The 24,758-nt window shown below is 43.1% G+C and overlaps 1 protein-coding gene across 3 annotated transcripts in view; it reads right to left on the bottom strand.

The window, feature by feature from the left end:
- cdc25b (cell division cycle 25B) overlaps nt 1-22,937 on the bottom strand; it is a 37,045-nt gene extending 14,108 nt beyond the window's left edge. For 2 of the 3 annotated variants that reach the window (XM_059965701.1, XM_059965702.1), the window contains exons 1-8: nt 22,540-22,937; nt 21,460-21,533; nt 17,813-17,864; nt 10,007-10,048; nt 6,129-6,162; nt 4,563-4,679; nt 2,445-2,555; nt 161-289 (exon numbers count right to left, since the gene is read on the bottom strand). In XM_059965701.1, the coding sequence (XP_059821684.1) occupies nt 161-289; nt 2,445-2,555; nt 4,563-4,679; nt 6,129-6,162; nt 10,007-10,048; nt 17,813-17,864; nt 21,460-21,533; nt 22,540-22,763 (783 nt within the window). In that variant the 5' untranslated portion in view covers nt 22,764-22,937. Of the gene's footprint in view, nt 1-160; nt 290-2,444; nt 2,556-4,562; nt 4,680-6,128; nt 6,163-10,006; nt 10,049-17,812; nt 17,865-18,687; nt 18,954-21,459; nt 21,534-22,539 lie in introns of those variants that run through there. The other variant, XM_059965703.1, reaches the window with a different exon arrangement.
- Between the last annotated feature and the right edge of the window lie 1,821 nt (nt 22,938-24,758).

The raw sequence follows: 24,758 nt of genomic DNA, 5'->3' as shown, positions 1-24,758 counted from the left end.
TTGCCATACACCCCATTGTGATCAAGGATAAATGACACACTGAAGAATGCATTGTGTAGATTAATGGTACCACATGAATAACTAGGTTGTGCGAGTAGGTTGCTGTTCCCATCTTAAAACAATTTACCACATTCAAACGGTTTAAACAGCTCAGTTTTACCTCAACATCTTCATCAAGCAGCTCCAAAAACCCATCATCTTCATCATCAGCGGAACAGGTCAGCGAAGACCGGTGCAGAGATACTTGACTGGCGACATACACTGAGTCACTGCCCACACTAGACGAGAGCTATATTTAAAAGAAATGGGACATACTTAACAACATAGTTCTAGCTATCAAAATCAACAGGCACTATTAGTTCCACTGGCAATCAGACACTTGCAGCAGTCACTCCAGAGACAGACCTAACCCCAAAATCCAGAATGAGTAGAAATCGACAAATCCCACTTGAAAGCATTCAAGTGTGGCAAAGAAATCAAATGCTGTACAAGAATATGAAGCGTAAATATACAGTCATTCAAACAGAACAGGCTGTTGGAATCAGTGGAGATGGAACATGAATGCAAATACCTATTTATGGCACCACTCAATAGAACTACAGATTTACAACCTATTTTTTCACCATGTGTGTAAACTTACGGACGCTACTGGTGAGACCGCACTTAAGAGTATTGTGTTCAATTCTGGTCACCTCATTATACGAAGGATGTGGAAGCTATGGAGAGGGTGCAGAGATTTACCAGGATGTTGCCTGGATTGGGGAACAAGTCATATGAAGCAAGGTTAGCAGAGCTGGGACTTTTCTCTTTGGAGTGTAGAAGAATGAGGGGACTTGATAGAGGTCTACAAGATTATGAGAGGCAAAGATAGGGTGGATAGTCAGTACCTGTTTCCCAGGGCACCAATAGCAAACACGGAGGGCATAGGTGCAAAATTAAGAGAGGGAAGTTTAGGGGAGACATCAGGGGCAAGATCTACCTCTACCTCTGCCAGGGATGGTGGTGGAGGCTAAAACATTTGGGGTATTTAAGAGCCTCTTGGACAGGCATATGGATGAAAGAAAAATGGAGGGTTATGGGGTAGTGTGGGTTTAGTACTTTTTATTTTTTTAAGGCTTATATGGGTTGGCACAACATGGAGGGCTGAAGGGTCTGTACTGTGACATAGTGTTCTATGGTTCTACTAAAGTTATACACAAGACATCTGTGATACTTATAAACAATTGGGCTGGAGAAGGTGCAAGTTTCAGAAACTTGCATGAACAGGGTCCTTAATTCACACTACTTAAATCAGCTATGTGAACCTCACACCTGGATGTAAACAAGGGCAAAGCTTCTTCAAACTGATCATCAATTCCTCACTCTTTCAAATCAAAATTACTAAGCACATTTCCAAATATCTAACCCTGCCATTACACTTTTTCCCCCTTAAAACCAAAAATTCAGACAAACTTCCACAGATGCACCATGGAGAGTATCCCATCTGGTTATATTGTGGCCTAGCGTGGAAACTCCAGTGCCCAGGGATGGAAGAGTATCAAGTGATGGATACAGCCTATTCCATTTGTCTGAGATGGAATGTGCCATCATCCAGGCCAGCCTCCCTTCACCACTACTGTCAGGCAGGAGGTTCAGGAGCCTTGGGTCCCACACCACCAGGTTCAGGAACAGTCATTACCCTACAACCATCCTGAAACAGTGTGGCCAACTTCACTCTCCTCAACTCTGAAATGAATCCATTAGCTATGGACTCACTTTCAACGTCTGCAAGAAACTGATTCTCAGGGTAGTATATGGTAACATTGACAGTAATACTTTGATAATAAATTTATTTTGAACCCACAATCCCCAAGTCAGGAAGGAAACTGTGGAAAATAGCAAGCTTCAATTTACAGCTTACTAAAGCAATAACTGCAGATGTTGAATATCTGAAATGAAAATATAACGTGGAAACATTGAAACAGCATCTCAGCAAAACAGAATTCAGATCCTCAAAAAGGCATTGGTGTTAAGTTGCCAAGGAAATAGGAAGGGATGGCTAGGACACAAGGAATATCTCCAATAGAAAGGCACAACATGAGCGTCAGTTGTTAAAAAGGGCATCAAGCCAGTATGTCATGGGGGTGTGGGGTTGGGTGGAAGACAAGAAAAAAGGGATGTCAGTTGTGAATTGGAACTGTAGGACATACCCAGGACAGGGTGAGCTAATGGAGAGAATATTAGTCAGTTCAAATACAGAGAAAGTGACCCCAAGATGTCAAATCCAGCCACTGGAAGGCCGCAGTGTTCCCAGAGGTCAGCTGCTAGGCATCACGCTTACATTGGCTCTAACAGCAAAAGGCAGTCTGGATGAGTCCTTACAGAAGGCAGGGTGGAGAGAAGCTTGGTTCAACATGAAAATAACAATGACATCTTTTCAGTTCACAAGGCACTACATTACTTGCCATTAACGCAGGTGCAGAACTGGGTCGCTGCTCTCGTCGGCTCTCACTGTGGAAACTAAAGAGGCGATTTCTAGAAACTGGTCGGACAGGCTTTTTGAATTCAAATACTTCCTGTGAAGAGGCAAAAAGCAATAAGTGAGATGGTTCGCAGTTGGGACTTCTGACCAACAGGTCACTCCTGTACAGTACTGTGCAAAAATCTAGGCACACAGCTAGTAGTTAGTAAGTGGAAAAGACACTGCAGAAGTCTTGGGCACCCTAGCTATATATATGCCCAAGACTTTTGCACGATAATACATGTCCATCCTTTAAATTTGGATAGGTACATGGCTGTCCACCAATGGGAAGAATGATCATTTTTGCAGGAAAATGCTCAAAATTTCCAACAGTCAGGGGTTTCTGAGGTGTACTCTGTAATGAGCAATACATTGCTGACCCAAGTAAGGTGGTATTCCTGGGCTTGCAACTGGAAAATTAAGTTGCAGTGGACGAATAGAGAAAGATCATTTTTTAAAACAACTGACTACCCAATAGCAAAAAGGTCATTAGGGAAAGGACAATTAAGGGGGAAGAACCATAGATTTGGAGTCAGAATCATACCACGTTTGTACCAGCCTGCAAAAGCCCACTACATTAATGTAACATTCATCTTATTTCACATCAATGTCCAACTGTACCACTCACAGGGGAATTTCCAATTACCAATTTAACCCACCAACCTGGATATTTGAGATGTGGAGAGAAACAAGAGCACTTAAGTGAAACCAACACCACAAGAACATGTGAACTCCACACAGACAGTCAGAAATGAACCGCTTGCTGGAAACCTGAGACAGGAGCTCCAGACAGGCTGTAATATTTCTTTTGTTGTACACTGCCCACTTTATTGGGTATGTTAACACAAATATCTAATCAGCCAATTATGTGGCTGATGGTGTCACAGCCAGTGGGCTTGAACACTTTCCATTCGTGCTGGGTTGAGAGTCGAACTAGCAACTCAGCTACGTTAAAAAAACATTAAAGAAATGACAAGGTTGCCACCCGAAGCAGCACAAGGAGCAGACAGGAATAATAACCAGATGGTAGCAACTCAACAGATAAAAGCATGCAGACACGGTCAAGAGGTTCAACTGTTGTTCAGACCAAACTTCAGAATGGGGAAAAATTTGTGATCTAAGTGACTGATTATGGAATGACTGCTGGTGGCAAATAATGTGGGTTGAGCATCTCAAACTGGGAATTACTACTTTGCAAAGAATGATGCAACTAAAGACATCCAGCGAGTGGCAGCTGTGGGCAAAAATGCTTTCTTTAAAATTAGGTCAGAGGACAATGGCCAGACCGATTCAAGCTGACAGGAAGGCAACAGTAACTCAAACAACCACCCATTACGGTTGTCTGCAGAAGAACATCTCTGAACGTACAACACATCCAACATTTAAGTGGTTGGGGTAGCAAAAGGTCACGTGCATACATTCAGTGGGCACTTTATTAGGTAGAAGAGGTGCCCGAGTGTAGTTGTTAATCTGTTTTCCCACCAACTTCTATACTGTATACCAGGAACATTTATTAATTGAAAATGGATCAGCTCTGACCTCAGTATACCACCATGACTCTCTTCAGCAATCAACTCAGAACAGAAGTATCTTTGCATCGCAGTCTAAATTTATGACCCTTAGCCACTTTGGATCTCAGCTTTCTGGTGAGAGGTTAAATAATCTAGCAGTGTCCTTCTGAGCAGTTTCATCGAAAATCATCGAAAAACGATTACAGGACCACAAGCCCCAACTCATGAGTAATCTCCTCAGATCAAATAGATGCTGCCGAAGTTCCTTCATCACTTTGTCTGTGTTGATCTCTATCCTTGTTCAAAATGTGTTTCGGCATTGTATTCAACAGTATCATTCCATCATCTTTTTAGCACTAACCCCCACCACTGACATCAAGGCCAAAATATACAGGTTGGGCAAAAATCAGTAGCTCCCAGACTGGCCAAAATATCATGACTCAATTTGGAAAGACCCAAATGCCCCAACAGATGCATTTAGCAGCCAGCCAAAAAACAAAATCAAATTTTACAAACGGCACCCCAATTTCTTTGATAGACAAGGAACTTACATTTTCTTTGTTTCGTTCACTAGAGTGAATGCCACCATTTGCCGGGCAAGGCACCTCAGAACCCAGAGAGTCGCAATGGATTGACTTTAGTGCAGGACTTGCTCCAAGAAATGTGAGCTACATTTAACAAAAAAAAAGATCACTCAGCAAAAAAAAAAACACTGTAAAGTTGAGGAACTAAAGCCAGGAGTCAGGACAAAAGATCATACTTGTGTCTAATACTAGAGGGAAAACAGACTTTTCCCATTGTAAAATAGTTACTGATTCCAGTTTAGTACATCCAAACTCAACCATGTCGATTCATTCAGTATGGAGTTCTTGCAATGCAAGGACCTCCAAGAGCTACTAATTCAGTAAAACTTTTTCAGAAAACTAGTCGATGTGTGCATGCAGCCATCTATTTCTGCTTCCTTTAAAACTGACAAGCAGCTGTGCATCTTACCAAAGAGCAGCTGCTGGTTAACTGGTTCACAACAACTGCTCTTTCAAGCTCAATGGTGTAGCGCTGAGGATCAGGGAGCTCAGCTGTGTGTGTCTGCCAATGCGGCAACACAGCCCACAACTTACTAAATCTAAACCACCACTCAGCAACCCAAAACCCCACTACGCCCAGAGTAAAGGTTTCAGGAAGAATTCTTTGGAGTAAAATAACAAATTCAGAAAAATATGCCAAGCATCTGAAATAAGTGTCAAAGATTACAGTGAAAAGGCAGGAGAATGGGGTTGAGAGGGATAAAAAAAATAGCCATGGTAGAATGGTGGAGCAGAGTTCATGTGCCAAATGACCCAATCTGCTCCCATGACACAACTATGGTACTGTGGACAGGTGAATTACTTGTGCATTCCGTATGATTTTTATTTATTAGACAACTAAAATCTGCCAACTAAACAGGAACAAAATGAGGAAAGAGACAAGAAAATTCCCAACTAGAATACGGATTCATGTTGCCTATTGCTCCCACATACGATCATCTGGAAGCAGCTTGCCGGAGATTATTAGGGTGAACCGATGATGGAAAAAGCAGAAGAGGGGTTTGCACTTGATATATTTGCTAATTCAATCACAGTTAGATATAGCAGGTCATTAGGCGATCTGTCAATGCTTGGTGGGTTGGAGGTGGTGGTGAGAACTGGCAAGAAAATACAGAACAGGAATATTGAGCTAGAAATAGAAAATGGAAATACCCAAGTTTGCACAGAAGTGTAAAGAAAGGCTGGAAGATAGTCATGAGCCAGTTAATGATACTGGCATAACAAGTAGAAGAAAGCCAAGGGGGAGGTAATATTTTAGCAATTAAGAAACATGGGTTGAAACAAGAATGGAAGCTTGAATACATGGAAGATACCTTGGCGGATAGAATTAAAAGCATATTGGATGCCCTGGCAGAATCATGAATGTGAGCTCTGCCAGCCAGTGGTAACCCCAACCTGAAAGGCAAGCTTCAAAGCAATATAATGAAAGCCCCAATTTCCATGGGCAATTGTACAGTTCCAAAGTTTTCAATTCTGCAAAGTTTCTTGAAGCATAAGCCAGCACAACCATACAAAACTGACAAGGTTACTCACCGGAAGGGAGTTCATTCTTCTTATGGGCAATTTGCTAAAAATAAGAAATGAAGAGCTGTTAGTGTTAATTCATTTATATTTTATAATCTAGAGACAGAGCATGCTAACTAGCCCTTCAGGACCAATGAGACCTCACTACCCATATGACCAATTAACCTCCTAACCAGTACATCTTTGGACTATGGTAGGAAACAGGAGCACCCAGGGGAAACCCATGAGGTCACGAGGAGGAAGTATGCAACCCATATAGATGGCCTCGGGAACAGAAGTTAGGTCAGCGGTGCTCTAAGAGCACTACATTAATTGCTATGCTACCATACTACCATGTTCAAAATAACAGACCAATATATTTAGTTTCTTGCCACTTACCGCAAAATTAATAATATTCAATTCTTGATCATGTGCTTAAAACATCTGAAGTAAAATATTTTTTAAATCTATAGCACTTACATGTAGGGCATTTCCTATAGTGTGTGGCGGGGGGGGGGGGGGAGGGCAGAATCTAGCACAGCCTCAGGATAGATGAACATCCCTCAGGAGGAATTTCTTTAGCCAGAGGGTGGAGAATCTGGAATTGGGTATACTGAAAGCAGAAGTTTTGGTTCTTGATTAATAATGGTGTCAAAGGTCACAGGGAGAAGGAAAATGCAGATGAGTGCAATAACAAATCAGCCCTGACTGAATGCTGGAGCAGACTTGATGGGATGAATGGCATAATTCTGCTCACATGTCATTTAGTTTTCCAGAACGCTATTTAGTTTTACTGAACATTGTAACCATCAGTCCCATGGGTTTCATGTTCAGCTACAGTTCTACAGGATTTGTCAACTTTAATTACATCTTTGATGAAGAAATTTCACATAACTGGTGGATTATTAGTGGGATTAGATGCTATGGAAAGCCACAAAAAACCTTTTACATTGCTCAATATTAAACAAAACTGCATCTCCCTGAATGGATGACTCATCTACAGAATAACCTTTGCCAAAGGCTGTATTCACTTCTGAAAATTTGAAGGCTAACAGCTAACTGGGTAGCATCGTATCCATAGCAGTTAACTCCATGCTGTAAGATCGGGGTTTAATTTCTACTGCTGTCCGTCAGGACATTTTCCCTGTGACCACGTGGGCTTCATCTGGGCACTCCAGTTTCCGGTCCAGTTCCAAAAACACACAGGGTTAGTAAGTCCTGGGCATGCTACGCTGGCACAGGAAGCATGGCGACGCTTGTGGGTTGCTCAGCGAAATCCTTACTGATTTGAATTTGAAGCAACGCATTTCACCGCAAATTCAGATGCGGCAAATTACACCCATCTTTAAAAACTTCACAGAAAGTACAGAAAAGTAACCAATTTCAAAACTAAAAACTGCATGCCAGAAACACACAGCTGGTCAGGCAGCATTCATGTAAAGAAACAGTTAGCATCTTAGACTCAATCACCAGAAATGGGAGAGGGGTCTAGACTGACTAGAAAAATTCTTTCTGCAGATGCTGCTTGATCTGTGGAACATTTCCAGTATTGAGCAACTCCGTGGCTTATAAACTCCAAATGCCATACAGCCCAAACATGTGAACAAGCATTTGAGAGATCAGCCAGAGAGATTTGCCAGCTGGTGCAGCTGTGGGGAAACTTGGGTCATCGCCACTGTTCTGACTTGAAGTAGACTGGGCACCGTAAACACTGGCCCCAAGGGGCTCATATTCAACTGGAGGATCACAAAACCCGCATTGATGAGGAAAATTCACACTCAATTTCAATAGGGGCATGGAATCCCATTGTATCCCGGGCAGGACCTGTACTGTATTACTTTTATTACTTAAATACACAGCGCAGTAACAAGTCCTTTTAGTCTAAAGAGCCAGCGCTGCAAAATTCACCCATGTGACCAATTAACCGACTGACCCACCCATCTCTGTAACGTGGAAGGAAACTAGGGTACCCAAAGGAAACTCGTGCAGCGATAGCAAGGAAGTACAAACTCCGCAGACAGCTGTGGATTGAATCTGGGTTGCTGGCGCTTCAATTGTTACCTCGGCACTCCATGTAGTAATTAGGCGTACACATTTACCAGCTTTTAGTTTTACTAAATTCACCGTTTAAAAATGAGAATATAAAATGCAAATGAGTAACCAGAAAGAAGAGACAAGGGGAAAAAATAGGATTACTCACAATCAATGCTGAACTATCAGGCAAGTATTAGCATAATTTTATTTTAATGTACCCCGGGCTACCGAGGGAGGACATTGCTGAGCCTCTGGCTATGATCTTTGCATCATCAATGGGGACGGGAGAGGTTCTGGAGGATTGCAGGTGTTGTTCTCTTGTTCAAGAAAGGGAGCAGAGATAGCCCACAAAATTATAGAACAGTGAGTCTTACTTCAGTGGTTGGTAAGTTGACGGAAAAAATCCTGAGGGGCAGGATTTACAAACATTTGGAGAGGCATAATATGACTAGGGATAGTCAGCATGGCTTTGTCAAAGGCAGGTCGTGCCTGATGAGCCTGATTGAATTTTGAGGATGTAACTAAACACATTAATGAAGGTAGACCAGTAGATGTAGTGGATATGGATTGCAGCAAGGCATTTGATGAGGTACCCCATGCAAGGCTTATTGAAAAAGTAATAAGCCATGGGATCCAAGAGGACATTGCTTTGTGGAACCAGAATGGGCTTGCTCACAGAAGGCAAAGAGTGGTTGTAGATGGGTCATATTCTGCATGGAGGTCAGTGACCAGTGGTGTGCTTCAGGGATATGTTCTGGGACCCCTACTCTTTGTGATTTTTATAAATGACCTAGATGAGGAAGTGGAGGGATGGGTTAGTAAATTTGCTGATGACACAAAGGTTGGGGGTATTGTGGATAGTGTGGAGGGCTGTCAGAGGTTACAGTGGGACATTGATAGGATGCAAAACTGGGCTGAGAAGTGGCATATGGAGTTCAATCCAGATAAGTGTGCGGTGGTTCATTTTGGTAGGTCAAATATGTTGGCAGAATATAGAATTAATGGCAAGACTCTTGGCAGTGTGGAGGATCAGAGGGATCTTGGGGTCCAAGTCCATAGAACTTTCAAAACTGCTGCGAAGGTTGACTCTGTGGTTAAGGCAGCATACGAAGCATTTGCCTTCATCAACCATGGGACTAAGTTTAGGAGCTGAGTGGTAATGTTGCAGCTATATAGGACCCTGGTCAGACCTCACTTGGAGTACTGTGCTCAGTTCTGGTCGCCTCACTACAGGAAGGACGTGGAAACCATAGAAAGGATACAGAGGAGATTTACAAGGATGTTGCTTGGATTGGGGAGCATGCCTTATGAAATCAGGTTGAGTGAACTTGGCCTTTTATCCTTGGAGCAACAGAGGATGAGAGGTGACCTGATAGGGGTGGAGAGGTGTTGATCATGTGGATGGTCAGAGGCTTTTTCCCCAGGTTTGAAATGGCTGCCACAAGAGGACACAGGTAGAAGGTGCTTGGGAGTAGGTACAGAGGAGAGGTCAGGGGTAAGTTTGTGTGTGTGTTTTTTTATATAAAGCAGGCAGAGAGCAGTGTGTGGAATGGGCTGCCGGCAACGGTGGAGAAGGCAGATATGATAGGGTCTTTTAAGTGACTTTTGGATAGGTACATGGAGGTTAGAAAAAGAGGGCTATGGGTAACCCTAGTAAGTTGTAAGGTAGGGACATGTTCAACACAACTTTGTGGGCCGAAGGGCCTGTATTGTGCTGTAGGTTTTCTTTGGTTCTGTGTTTAAAATGACTGATCAAAATAATCAGTCTGTATATGTAGAATTTTTGAGCTGACAGCTGGCCTTATTTAATGTGCTAATTGGAGTGTACATGCAGAGCAAAACCAGCATGTCACATATGACGGGGACAAACTTACTTGACAAGCACTTTTCCGGATTCTAATATCGCTTTTTCAAATCTGTAAGAGAATAAGAAATCAAACTTAATTTCATGACAAGAGCAACTGAAAAAGTAAACAAAACAAATATGAATAAAGGGTAGACAGGCATTATGTACAATATGAATTGCAGGTTTGCAGATTACAGGAAGACCTAAAGACATTAAGTTCTGTGGTTTAACTATCACACTGCACAATAGCCTTGCAGGTGCTGACTTGAAGGTCAGGGTTTTAAGATAATACACTAATCTGAAACACATAGGAACAGAATTTGCCAATCAGACCATTGGCCACAGTGGAATGGCAGATCAGATTCAATTTATCATCCCTCAACTTCATTCCCTGCTCATCTCCTGAAACCTTGACACCCTTACTCACCAAGAACCTATCAACCTCCATTTTAAATATACACAATGACTTGGCCCAGCAGTCCACGGTAATGAATTCCACAGATTCACCACCTCCTGGCTAAAGAAATTCCCCATCTGTTCTAAAGGGACATTCTTCTATTGTGAGGCTGTGCCTCTGGTGCTGGACTCATCCACTATAGGAAACATCCTCTGCACATCCACCATCTCAGCCTGAGGAAGCGTGAACGTAAGCAGAGGAGATTCTTCAGGTGCTGGAAATCCAAGTGACACTTTTAAAAAAAAATCACTGAAGGGACTCAACAGTGTCTCAATGTTTCAAGCAGAGACTTATCAGGACTGGGCACATTCCACAGTTACTCTTTTCCAGGATGGTAGTTTTAACAGCCCATATCACCACTTGTGGACAAAAATAAGTTAGCTGGAATACACACTTATTACCTTCAGTAGGGATATAACATCTGTTCCTGAACAGCATGTGAGCCCTGAAGTACTGCAATGAATGCAGTTTGCACAGAGAATGATAAAAGGATTCCAAGCGTTTGCAGCTCAAAAAAGATTCAAAATTGCCATTACCATTTCCATAGTGATGGACTTCAGACTCACTGCCCACCACCTGTATGCAAATAAGCTGCTTTGTCTGCCTTCGAGAATGGTCCCCGTCACCATATGCCATGCCGCGACCCTCACAGCTGTCACCATTTCATCAATGCCACAATCAGGAAGACGCAAGCGTGGCAAAACAGAGGCACAACAGAACCGGTCAAGCAGAAAGGGCAGGCTCGTTCCTCACAACACATGCGACCCTCTCTATCCAGCAGGTTGGCCCGTGAATTGAGCAGATGGCATAGCATTCACCCCAGAATTAACTGGAGGCCTTAGAAGTTTACTCCATTAACTGGAAGAATTCTGACATTTTGTAAAAAGTGCAGTGGTTCAGTAACATGCAAATTCTAAACATGTTTTACTTCAAAAGCAGCTACAAATGCAGAGACATCAAGGAGATAGAGCACAAGCTGTTAACTTGAAACATCTACCAGAACATAGCCTAGATTCTCAGGCATTTGTGCTACACCTTACCACAAGACTATTAAAAATTCAAACTGCCCCTTTCCAGTCATGATGAAGGGTCTCAGCCCAATCAACTGAACATTCTTCTGTCTGACCTGCTGAGTTCCTCCAGGAGTTTGAATGTATAGGTTAACAAGCATGGAGGAACTCAGCAGGTTGAGCAGGGTGGGGGGGGGGGGGGAGAACCAACATTTCATATCGGAACCTGACATCAGGGCAGTCTGCAGAGAGATGGCCAATAGTGATGAGAAATGATTCTGAGAAAGGTGCACTGCGGAGGGGTATAGTATAATAGGCAGGGCGGTGAGTATGCCTTTGAGAACATTGCACATACCCAAACAGAGATGAACAGGAACATTCGTAATCTGCTGAGGGCTAGATTTGTGGCATCAAGACTAGTGATCTAGAGCTAGACAACCAAGTACGACTATGTTAACAGAGAAAAAAAATTCTGATAAGACCGAATCAGAAGCACATCAACTTGAAAGCCATTACTTCCTTCAAAGCAAAGCCTGACATGAATGAGCTAAATGCCTTTTATGAATGCTTTGAAAGGGAGAATAAAACTACCGCTAAGAAGATCCCGAGGCATTTCAGCATCTGGTGAACCCGTGATATGTCATCTGGCTGATGTCAGAGCATCTTTCAGGAGGGTTAACACTCCCAAGGCGCCAGACCTGGTTGGGGACTGAAAGCCTATGACAACCAAGTGGGAGGGTTTAAGAACATCTTCAATCTCACTGCTGCGCAGTCAGAGGTTTCCACCCATTTGAAAATTTAACAATCATACCAGTGCCCAAGAGTAACACGAACTGGCTCAATGACCATCACCCAGTTGCCCGCAACCTACATCAGGCTGCTGTTTATTGACTGCGGCTCAGCGTTCAACACAATTACACCCTCAGTTCTAATCAACTAGCCCCTGGACCTCTGTACCCACTTTGACTTCCTTAGGAAGAACAGTCAGTGTAGATCAGAAGTAACATCTCCACTGAAATCACAGAAACACTTCAAATGATGTGCAAGTAGCCCACTGCTCTACTCACTACACCCATAACTGAGAGGCTAGACACAGCTCAAATGCCATCTACAAATTTGCCAATGACAGAACTATGTTAGTAAGAGTTTCAGATGGAGACACTGTGGCATGCAGGAGCACGATTTATCAGCTGATTTAACAGCCCAGTACTAAATGTCAATAAGACCAAGGAATTAATTGTCAAACTCAGGAAAGGGAAAGTCAAGGGAACACACACTAGTACTTATTGAGGGACCAGCGGTGGAGTGGGTAAGTAGTTGAAAGTTCCTGGGTGTCAAGATCTAACATTGATGAAATTACAGAGTCACTACAGTGTCTATATCTAAGGAACTTTGAGGAGATTTGCTATGTCACCACAGACTTATCAGAAATTTCTGCAAAGGGACCATTAAGAGCATCCAAATGGTGGCATCAGTTTGGTGTGGAGTGACCACTGTACAGAAGTGGAAAAAACTGCAGGAAGTTCAATCTCAGCCAGCTCCATCACAGAGGAAACCTTCAAAATGCGACGCCTCAAAAAGGCAGCAGTCGTCAAGGACCCCCCCCCCCACCTCAAAACCCATCACCTAGGAGATGCTCTCATTTCTACCATCCACAAGCCAGGAACAGCTTCTTCCCTTCCACCATCAGATTTTCAAATGGACAATGAACCCATGAACACTGCCTCTTTTTTCTTGTTTATCAATTTAAATATATTTCTTATCGTAATGTATAGTGTTTGTGTAAAGAGGGTTTCTTCTTTTTTGTTAACTAGCAGGAATGCTAATTTACTGATAACGAGAATGGTATTCCTTTGTAAACCAAATGGGGATTAATGTTCTTTCTTCTGAGTCTGTAAGCTTTTGTTGACGGGCTTTTGGGCAGATCGGCGCGAGGGGGTCGAGAGAGAGGACGCAATGCTCTAAGCTGGGCGAGGATCGGACCCCAAAGGGGGGTCCGAGGCCGGGAGATTCTCCGAGGAGGGGGGGGAATGAAGCTAGATGTGCTTGGTTGACCACTCGGAGGGTCCTGAGCTGTTTGGAGAGTCGAGGAGTTCGGAGGGTCCTGAGCTGCGTGTCGGAGTTCGGAGGGGATCGAATGGTGGCCAGAAGACTTCAGAAATTGAGCTCCAACGGCTGTGCACGAAGTGGTTTGGACTTTGATAAGTTTGGCGCCTTTTCTTTAATTTTCTCTTCATATATACTGTATCGTTATTAATCACTTAGTTATAGTAACCTTTATAAATTGTACTCATTTAATCGCATATGGTGTACTGTCTGTTTTTGGGTGAGGCGGGGACATCACACAGCATCCACACCAGCTGATTACCCAGTTTGGCGGGGCCAAAGGCTGCTCCCCCTAGACGAAACGAGCTGAGCGAGCCTGAGGCGACCCAGGGGGTTACATTTGTATTACAATGTACTGCACCACAAAGCAGCAAATTTCATGACATATGCCACCCAACCAATTCTTATTCTAAGACAGTGAGTGGTAAGTGAATGACAGCCAAAAAGGAAACTGTTGAAGCAAGGTTTTCACAAATCTTTTGACAATGTGCCACACATGAGACTGCATAACAAGCTACAAGCCATGGTGTTACAGGAAAGATTCTAGCTTGGACAAGGCAGTAGCTATCTGGCAGGAGGCAGAGTGGGAATAAAGAGCTGGTGAATAGAGGTGTTCCACATGGTCTGTGTTTGGACCAATTTTGTTTACATTATATGCCAATGATTTGGATATAATTGACATCTTTGTTACAAAGTCTGCAGATGATACAAAGATAGGTGAGGGGCAGGTAGTTTTGAGAAAGTAGAGCAGTTTCAGAAGGACAAAACAGAATGGGAGAATGGGCAAAGACTTGGAAGATTAATTTGCAGGTTGAGTCAGTGATGAGGTGAAATGCAAAGTTAGCATTCATTTTAAGAGGACTAGAATATAAAAGCAAGAAAGTAATGTTGAGATTTTATAAAGCACTGGCAAGGCTTCATTGTGAGTATTGAGCAGGTTTGGAACACTTAGAAAGAACGTGCTGAAACTGGAGAGGGTTCAAAAGAGGTTCACTAAAATTGAATGGCTGATGGCTCTGGGCCTGTACTCACTGAAATTCAGAAGAGGGGCAACCTCACTGAAACCTATCAAACAGTGAAATGCCTTGATAGCGTGGGTGTGGAGAGGGTAGCTCTTATGGTGGGAGAGTCCAAGACTAGAGGACAGCCTCAGAAAAGAAGGGCATCCTTTTAGAACAGACGAGGAATTCTTTAGCCAGAGGGTCAAGATTCTCCATCTGAACCACCTGCTGCCCCTGGAACAAGAGGTGCAGGTAGACCCGGAGTCCGACTTGGAGCCTGAATCTAGTAAGAGGACTCTTCAGAAAAACAGGGGGACTACTGGGCCCCCAACAGGAGAGGGTAGGCTGGTCCCCACCCGAGAGAGATACTGATTCAGAGGATGAGGACCTGGATGTGTGGTATATGCTGCCTTTTGCCAACTCCCTGGTGAGACAGGTGAGGTGGGGTGGGGGGGGGGCTAGCTTTGGGCAGCCTAGGTTGCAGCAGGACGGGGTTTGAACACGGAACAGAGGGCTTCAAGTTGCAGGTGGGCATAAGTGATGGATCGGACGTAGACCCAGTAGTGTCTGAACCTGAAGAGCTTGATGAGGTCTCAGAATTAGGAGACCACTTGATAGGCTGGCCTACATAGCACCAAGGGAGCAGAGTGTGACCCCTACTATGTCACTGGCTTTTACACCTGGATTGGGCTTTGTTTTGCAGCAAGGGCTGGCAAATGATCTCAACATCAGGAGGACACGAATAAATTTGATGGGAGGGTGGGGGGTGTAACATGCTGTAAGGCGTCACTGATAATGTAATGGTTTCTCTGTAGCAGCAATGTTTGGGTTTGGGTTCTTTCTTGTGAGTTGGAAGAGATTTTCACAGTCTTTGGTTGGCGAGAGAAGGAAGACACTTGTGGAGAGAGCTGGAAGACCACCGGACGGATGGACCGGGAACGAAGGTCCGAAGGGCAGTGACGATCAGAGTAGGTCGATGGTGGACGATTGACTTATCAGTGAGCTCCAATATTACGTAACAGACAAGATTGGGCCATTTCCCCCCCACCCCCATTTCTTTACTAATCATATAGTCAACTAAGAATTATAAAACTTAATTGTTTAATTGCATATTGTGTAGTGTTTGTTATTTCGGGGTGCTGATTTGTAATAGGGAACACATCGTGCAGCATTCACCCAAATAAGACTTCAAGTTTGGCTGGGCCAGGGGCTATTACCCCCTACATTAAGCCGCTAGCCGAAGCCAGAGTTACACATGCTTAAGGTAGAGGTTGATAGATTTTTGACTGGTCAGGACATGGGGAGAAGGCAGAAGATTCAGGTTGAGGGGAAAATAAGATCAGCCCTCATGAAATGGTGGAGCAAACTTGATGGGCCAAATGGCCTAACTCTGCTCCTATATCTCATGGTCTAATGTAGAGGGTAGAGGAGTGGAGGGTGATGACAGACAACTGCTGGTGGGAAATATCAACACTGGTAACTGATTGTGTGCCTGATAAGTAAAGTTGGTGAGAATGAGGTGACCAGCAGAAGGAATCAACCTTGTTATCTTCTTGAATCCTATTGTTATTGATTTACCTTGTTCAACCTCAGTGTACTATGTAATGATTTTATCTGTATGAGCAGGATTCAGTCAACCTTTTCACTGTAACTCAGTACAAACCAATTCCATCCAGATGGTGGATGGGGGGAACCTTGTGTGAGGTGGGTAGATGGTGGGGGGGTGGGGGAGAGAAGTAGTGAGAGGACAACAGAAGGAAGGCTGTTTGGTGGGGGGGGGGGGGGGGGGTGTTGTGAAGAGATAAAAATAAGACCAAAGAAGGAGAAGCTGGGGAACTCCTAAAATTGAATAACCTGATAGTCATGCAATACTGGATGTTATCGGCAGCTTCTACAATTGTATAAAATACTGAAACAGCAACAATTCTTGCTTTTCCAAAAGTGCCAATGATCAGGGTGCTGGAACATGGCCCTTTATTCAAAGCTATGCACAGGGCTATGCTAGTCTCAAGCCAACTACCAATGGATTGAGATTTCCACCATTTGCACTTTGCCAGCAAACATCAAGGTTGGAAGGCTTACTGAACGTCATTCTATTGAGCGTCATTCTTAAGGCAAATACACTTGCACCATTAGATTGACAAAAGTCAGAATGCCATAGCACTACGACAAACAAAACTTTCAGCCCATCCAGTCTCTGCCTAGTCCCATTGACCTGCCACAGCTCTCCATACCACTCCAACCCACATACTTATCTAAACTTGTTGAATGTTGCAATGGGCATTGCAGCACATTCCACACCTCAGACTGAAAATCTCCCTCATCTTCCGCTTCCACCTTTAACACGTGACCTGTGGCCACTACTGGAGCTCTAGATGGAAGAGTGTTATACCTCAAGCTTTCACTGAGCCTCAATGTAACTGTACAGGAGGCCACAAAGGTCAGAATGGGAGCGAGAAGGTGAAATGGCAAGTAACTAGTTCAGGATTACTCCCTGACTGACCAGAGGTGGTCTACAAATGGTGTACGTGGGCAACAGCACCTAGTCATGAATAAAGTAGCTAGGTGCAATAAAGGGTGGAGATAGATCTCTACCAAAGGAGGTGCAAGGTGCTCCGTCCCTCTGCTAGCCTGCAGGTCACCCTTGGGCAAGTTGTAGCACCTGCTTAGCCCTGGGTCACTTGAAGTCACGGAAGCGGGTGGTAGATATTTGTATGAGCAGCCGGTGCACATCACAAGACCTAATCGTGTGACCACATACGGCAGGCAGACAACCTCTGAACAGTATTCATAATCGGGGGTCACCCATCTTGTACAAACACTGCCCAGAAGGCAGCAATAGCAAACAACTTCTGTAGAAAAATATACCAGGAACAATCATGGCCATGGCACATGATGATATTTGTTATTGCAGTTTACAGTTTCTTTATGTCTTGCTCTGTACTGCTGCCCCAAACAATAAATTTCATGACATGTCAGTGACAAAATTGATTCTGATTTTAGTTCTGAATGTATTGGGCCCAAGGTACACCACCCAGAAGGCAACAATGACAAAGCACTTCTGTGGAAAAATTTACCCGGAATAATCATTGCCATGTGAAGACCATGAATGCCCACATCACATAACGAACGAATAAGGTGCAACACAAGCATCAAAGTGTACACACGGAATACATCAGCAATGACAAGTTGAAAAGCAACCACTGCAATGACATCAAGAACCAAAAAACAGTCAACAACTTCAAATGTGTGTGACTCACGTTTCATCAATTTCCTTTTCATCCATTGGACTTGGCGAATCCATACAAAGCCCTGTACAAGACAAACATCAAAGAACACATTATCTTTTGTTCTGGATTCTGCTTGTTTTACAATGCAAAGTCTCCTCCGAAATCAAGAATGAGACAAAAGCTCACAAAATACTGGAGGAACTCAGCAGGCAAGGCCACACCTACGGAAAAAAAGTACAGTTGACAATTTGGGCCCAAAACCCTTCGGCAGGACTGTTGAAAGGTTTCAACCCAAAATGTCGACTGTATTTCTCCTCTCATGAATGCTGAGTTCCTCCAACATTGTGTGTGTTTTTTGGATTTCCAGCATCTGCAGATTTTCTCTTGTTTATGAGACAATAAAGATTATTGCTTGCAAAAGTTTTAAGAGAATGGAAAATAATTAATAAGAGTAGAGAACACAAAGAACACAAGGAAAGCAATCGCAGTTGTCTCAGACTTACTAGAGAAAATCCAGATTGGTAACAACCAACCCATAAAATAGCCTGATTACTACTAAATGCTAAAATTTTAGAAAATACATAAGCAACTGCACTGTAATTACTGAAATTTCACTTAGCAATTACATGCACAAGGGCCATCATGTAAAAACAAGCATAGGAATTATCCAACAGCAGGCACCCACTGGCCATTTCAGAGGCCAAGCATCAATCACGAGGCATCCAGAATTGCAACTAGGTTAGGAAAAGGTCTCCCGAAAGGAAAACAGAGAACCATCACTTGCTTTTCACAGCCCATTGTTTCATGATGACCATTACTGGCAATGCCATTGTCGTCCAGATTTATCAACTAAAACTTACTGTCCAGCTTCATTGCTGGGTTTTGAAATAACTTAGAGCACTGACCTGGCTTCTGTTAGTTAGACAAGTACCCCCAGGTACATGCCGCACTGTTACGCAAAGACCGTGACACACACTAGTAACAGTAATTCGTCTTTCAACTGCTTTTTGTACTCAATGGATTCCCATTAGCCATGTTGACAGTGGTCAGAATTCAATTCCCGTCACTGTTTTCTCCAGATGTTCTGTTTTTTTTGCCACATTCCAAAGATGAACTGATTAAAGGTTAGCGCATCCTAGGTATGGCATGCTGGAGCCAGGAGTGTGGTGCAAAGATCTGCTGGTTAGGTTAATTGGTCAACGTAAACTGTCTCGTGATTAGGATAGGTTAAACTGGGCCACGTGGGTCAAAGTGCTGGAAGTGGTGATTCTGCACACCATCTTAATAAATAAAAGACACTTACCAGCTGAACACAGCACATTTGGACTCTGACAGTCACTAACACAAATGAGGCATTTTACTGTAAACTAATGTACATGCAACTAATAAATTTCACCTTCATCTTAAACTCCTTGAATACACAAAGACCTGCAGTTCACTAATCTCTACAATGCCAGATGACTTGCACCAAAGGATTTTCCTTATCTCAAATCCAAATAGTATAAATCTATTTTACTTGGATTTGAGATTAGGAAAAATGAGAGGAAGTGACGTCTGAATCAGAACTCTGAACATTCACCCTATTAGGACAAGCTACAATGAACACCTGAAATCTGAGGAATGCAGCAACCTTATTTTCAAAGGAGGGAGGGGGGCACTCAACAAAGAATGAATTCACATCTTAAATTAATCCCCTTTAAAACACTACCTTCATGTAATACAATTAACAATCAGTAAAAATAAGAATGACAAAGACGCCAAGTGACAGCGATAGAGAAAGTATTCATGACAATGTGCATCATTGAATGCCGCTCATGCTTCATATTCCCGGAGCAAGTTAACAGCTGAAAATGCAGTGCATGAGCTCCTTGTACATCCACCTGTGACTGCAGCTGCCATCTCACCCTTGGGGAAATTTCTCAAAATCAGGAACAATGGCAGTTACAAGCACGGAGCCCACCTGCTCCAGAATAAGCCACAGAGTCAGCACCCAGCAGCCTGGTGCACGTCACCTCTTTCAAAAGTCCAGCTGCTTTCAAATGTAAAGCTTACAGCACAAAGCAACTGCCAACAAGATGCTCGAGTTCTAGTCGAGATCCCACTTAAACAATGGATTCCTTCTCTTTCTGCCTCCATCCTTTCAATCCCTGAGGTAGCAGGTTCCCTTTGCTTGAACAGATTTGGATTGAGTGCCCGAAACATTGACAGTACTCTTCCCAGATACTGCCTGGCCTGCTGAGTTCCTCCAGCAATTTTTGTGCGCTGCTCAGATTTCCTCTTACTTCTGATATATTTTATTTAGAGATATTGTGCAGAAGAGGCCCAACAAGCCAATCAGCAGAACCCACCCATTTAATCTTGGCCAAATCGCAGGACAATTCACAATGACCAATTGAGCCACGAACCTTTGGAAAGTAGGAAACCAGAAAACTGGGAGGAAATACACGGTCATACCAACTCCTTATAGACAGTACCGGAATTGAACACTGAACTCAATGCCCCAAGCTGTAATAGTGTCACAATCTATACTACTATCATGGCCCAATGTGCAATATTGGTTGCATTATTGTTAAACTGGAACCTTCACAGACCCAGAAAATTGAAACAAATTAACATCATGATTTTTCAGATTAATGCCCAGCTGCAGTTTGGGTATAAAGCAGGCTGCAAATTTTAAAGAGAAAACCAACTGCACACTAAGATCACCACGGGATCAGTTGGTGCCCTCAAATCTCCTGCAACTCCCCTACATTTCGTGCCGTGAAGAGTGGTTCAGTGTTAAAACTAACTAACCACTTGGGAGAGATATCCCAATCTGCAGAGCCAGGCTGCATTTCACAACAGCACATCACACAGAGCTGCTGGGCAGTCTAATGGAATGAGACTTCATTACCTCCAATGTCACGCTGGGAAAATGAAACAAAAGGTAGCAATTGATGCCACCCAGGGAGGGAGAGGGGATGGCATGACTCAGCCTTGGACTTGCTTGAACAGTACCTGCACAATTTATTTTCTGTTAAAACTCAATGAACAGGAAACCACACAGAGTACCACCCAGAATGTGGTTTTATTAATACTACCAGTCATTAAATCAGACTTTTGGGTCTTTAAATTTTTTGAGTTTCTTTGATAAACCCAAAATTTCTTTGATGAGGTAAAATTGGGTAGGTATATGGACAGGAAAGGAATCGAGGGTTACAGGCTGAGAGCAGGTCAGTGGGACTAGGTGAGAGTAAAGCAATGGCCTGCTTCTGTGCTGTAATTGTTATATGGTTATAAAAGGCACTTTATGACAAAAAATTACCGACAATAAACAATACAATGGCTTTCATTCTTAAATTCACAGTCAATGCTTTAGGTACTATTCCTTGAAGTAATAGGACTGTTGCCATTCAGGAGGCCCTCTTGGGTGCCGAGGGAAGCTTCACCCAACAGAGCCCCTCCCTCTCCAAAGGAACTCGGATGAGACAGCACCTTCTTAAAATGTAACTGAAGTGCCCTTGAAAGAAAGCCACCTCAATGGAAGAGGCTTTACAAATCGTTCTGAGGAACAATTTTCACACTTAGCCTTGATCCTTAAAAACCCTGCGATTTTCTGGATAAAAATAGTTTATTACTAAACTAATACAACAGATGCAACTACAAGCAAACGATTAATCTGAACATCGTACACCTACCGGCATCAGAATCAGATGAGAGAGTCTTAATTAAAGGGGATCCGTTTGGTCGACGCTTCGGTGTATCATTGTTGCTACAACAAAAAACAAAAAATTACGAATCTGAAAGGAATTTAAAATTAAGATCCATTCAAGTTTTTCAAATTGTAGTTGAGTATTATTTGAAGATGCGGTAGTTTTAATTCACTAATTATTAATAATATATTAAAATAAAGGCATTCCTACATCGCAGGGTTCACAAACAGCATATTTCCTGATACACTGCAAATATGACCCAATCCTCACGCCCACATTTTAATTCACACACCTATGCATCAACATTTACACATATATGTACCAAGATTAACTGATCATTAAATCTAAAAACTTTCCCCCAAGACTCAGTTTTTCTAGACCCAGCAGCAGTCCCTGGCTGCGTTACTCTCCCCCACCACACTGTACGTAGGACAAAAGATCGGAATCAGGCCATTCGGTCCAACGAATTGCTTCTGCCATTTCACTCTGGTTGATTTATTAGCTCCCTCAAATCCATTTTCCTGCGTCCTTCCCATAACCTTTGATACTGTGACTAATCAAGAACCTCCGTTTTAAATATACTCAGCGACTTAACCTACAGAGTCGTCCGTGGCAACGAATTCCACAGATTCGCTACCCTCCCCATAAAGGGACTTCCTTGAATCCTGAGGCTGTGCCCCCTGGTCCTAGACTTCTTCCACTATTGGAAACATCCTCTCCACGTCTACCCTTCTAGAGCTTTCAATATACAAAAGATTACAGCGAGATCCACTTTCTTCTTCTAAGCTCCGGAGTGAAGGCGCGGAATCAGTAAATGGTCTTCATACGCTAATCTTTTAATTCCCGATTCATTCTCGTGAAACCCCTTTGGACTATCTCCAACATCAGAACATATTTTCTTAAAAGAAAAATTTCTGCACCCTTTGCTCCAGCCACGATAGCAAGGTCACAATCCTTCCAAAGCCCTTATACCCAAAGTACCAACACAAGCTTCCTCCGTAATACATCATTCTCTCATTCAGCTCTCCCCCCGCCCCACGTCTCCCCTTCTCCCGGTCAATTTACCTGCCCAGGCCTCTGAGGTTGTCCATATTGAGAGCCAAGTTGGTGACGGGGCTGAGCACTGATGTGTCGCGGGGGTAATCGATCCCGCTGCCTGTGAACAGGGCCTTGCACGACTTGGCCTTCTGCAGGGAGATGTAGGGTCGCCGGGGAACGAGGTCAGCGCCACGGGGCCCGGGGGGCCTGGCCGCGTCCAGGACGGGCCGAGAGGAGCCGGCTCCGCTCATCGTCTTTCAGACCCAAAATTAAAATTGTCTCCAGGTGCCAAGCTAAAAGCAAAGGCGCAGATAGGAAGGGAATGGCACAGCTGGGGAGGGGAAGGGCCCAGCGCTCACTGCCCAGCCGGGACTCTGCTGCTTCATGTAGCCAGGCCCCGGCTCCCAGCCGCCGCCTTTATTTCGAAAATCAACACCGCGCCACGCCCCGCCCCGGTCAGCATCGTATGGGAATTTTCACCAATCAGAAAGCAGTTCCGATTCCACTTGCAGAGATTCTCCCAATGGGGGTGGCCCTTTCGGAGGACTTCTTCGCTCACGTCTCTTAGCCAATCGCTATGGCTCTTACGTGAAAGCCGGCTGGATCATTCCATTAGGGAAGAGCGGTGTTTAGAATCTTTCGAGTTACTATAGGTCCGCCAGCCCACCTGATATTTTACTATAACAACTTTCATATAACATATTTATTTGTATTTACATGGTGTTAAGTTACTTAAGCAGTTATTATCTATATTTTCCCATGTTAGTGTGAAAAGTATTAGTGACCTTCCCTGCTCTGTGAATGCGGGGTTCGGTTTTGTATCTTCTTTCCCGCGGGAAACAGCTGAGCGGGGATTTTAAACCAAGGTTCCCGACTTTGAAATGTCACTTGAGATTAATTTTATAAACTTAGATTCTTTTGCAAAAGTTTTGCGGCTAGAATTCCCTATACATCATATTCACATCTGGTTTTGATATGCTTTTTTTTTATTTCCAGGAGAGAAGACAGACAAAGTGTGAAACTTCCACACTTGCATTCATTCATTATTTTAAATATGAATTATTTAGTAGTACACCAGAACTGAAGGCCTTCACGCAATAGAAAATTGACAACCTTCTGATAACAACACTGAGTCCCAAATCACAAGGCAAATCCCCATCCCCCCACCCTAGCTCCTGAAAATATCAGTGCACTTAGCTGCATTCAAAACAGTCAGTGAGACAATGTTACAAAAACATATATTTCTTATCATTCTAATTAATTAAAGAATTTCTTCTCTAATTAGGTTGCACTTTTATATGCAATATAAAATATTACATGCTATTAAAATACCAATTTTGTAAGGATTTTCTTTGTCTTTTAAATGGGAACCTAACATTAGCTTTAACTTTAAAATATTAATACAAAATTGCAGCGATGTTTTCTAAATTTATAAAATATATTTTTAAAAGAATCCTTACAAATTACAATAGTATGCTTGATGAATTAACTATTGTTCAGCCTGTTAGTTCAGAATCCAAGGGCTTTGGGTTCAAGTTGAACATCAGAGAAAACATTCCAAAATCCAGGTTGACATTTCTGCATTTGACATGCTGGCTATGTTAAAACACAGCAGTAAGTATTCTCATGAAAAATGGCAATTTTTCAAAGAAGGCTTATCTTTATCCTTTAATCCTTATTTATCAGATTTTTTTCCTTTCTAAGATTTCTAGGAATGACTATCAAAACATGGAGCAAAAGAAAAGAAAGATGGTGCAATGAAAACAAAATCCATGTGATGCTAAATATTTTAGTGATCCTTGTGAAAAACTGTCCAGTTTAACCCCTCACCCAGCAGCTTTCACAAAGTAAGAATCAGGTTTATTATCACTGATATAGATGCCATGAACTGTATCGCTTTGTGGCAGCATGACACTGTAAGACATAAAAATTACTAGGGCAAACAAAGCATAATGTGGCAGAGCATGATGGGCCAAAGGACCTGTACCATATATGTTGTTTATGCCACGAGGTACCTGGAAAACAATTAGTCTAAGAGAATGAATGAGAAAGTTAGAATATGAGAGTTAGGAGAAAGTGAGAGAAGGTGGTAGCTGGAATACAGAGAGGGAGAGGGTTAACATTGGATGACATGACAAATAAAGGCAGACATTACAGGAAAATGGTGCAGGAGAGAGATAGCAAGGGTGAAAGTGGAGACATGCTGGAGGGTGATAAGTGGGATCACTAAGGGCTACCATTGCTGG

The sequence above is a fragment of the Hypanus sabinus genome, chromosome 3, assembly GCF_030144855.1.
Source record: "Hypanus sabinus isolate sHypSab1 chromosome 3, sHypSab1.hap1, whole genome shotgun sequence".
Taxonomy (NCBI): Eukaryota; Metazoa; Chordata; class Chondrichthyes; order Myliobatiformes; family Dasyatidae; genus Hypanus; species Hypanus sabinus.
This window is presented reverse-complemented; position numbering and strand designations above follow the sequence as displayed.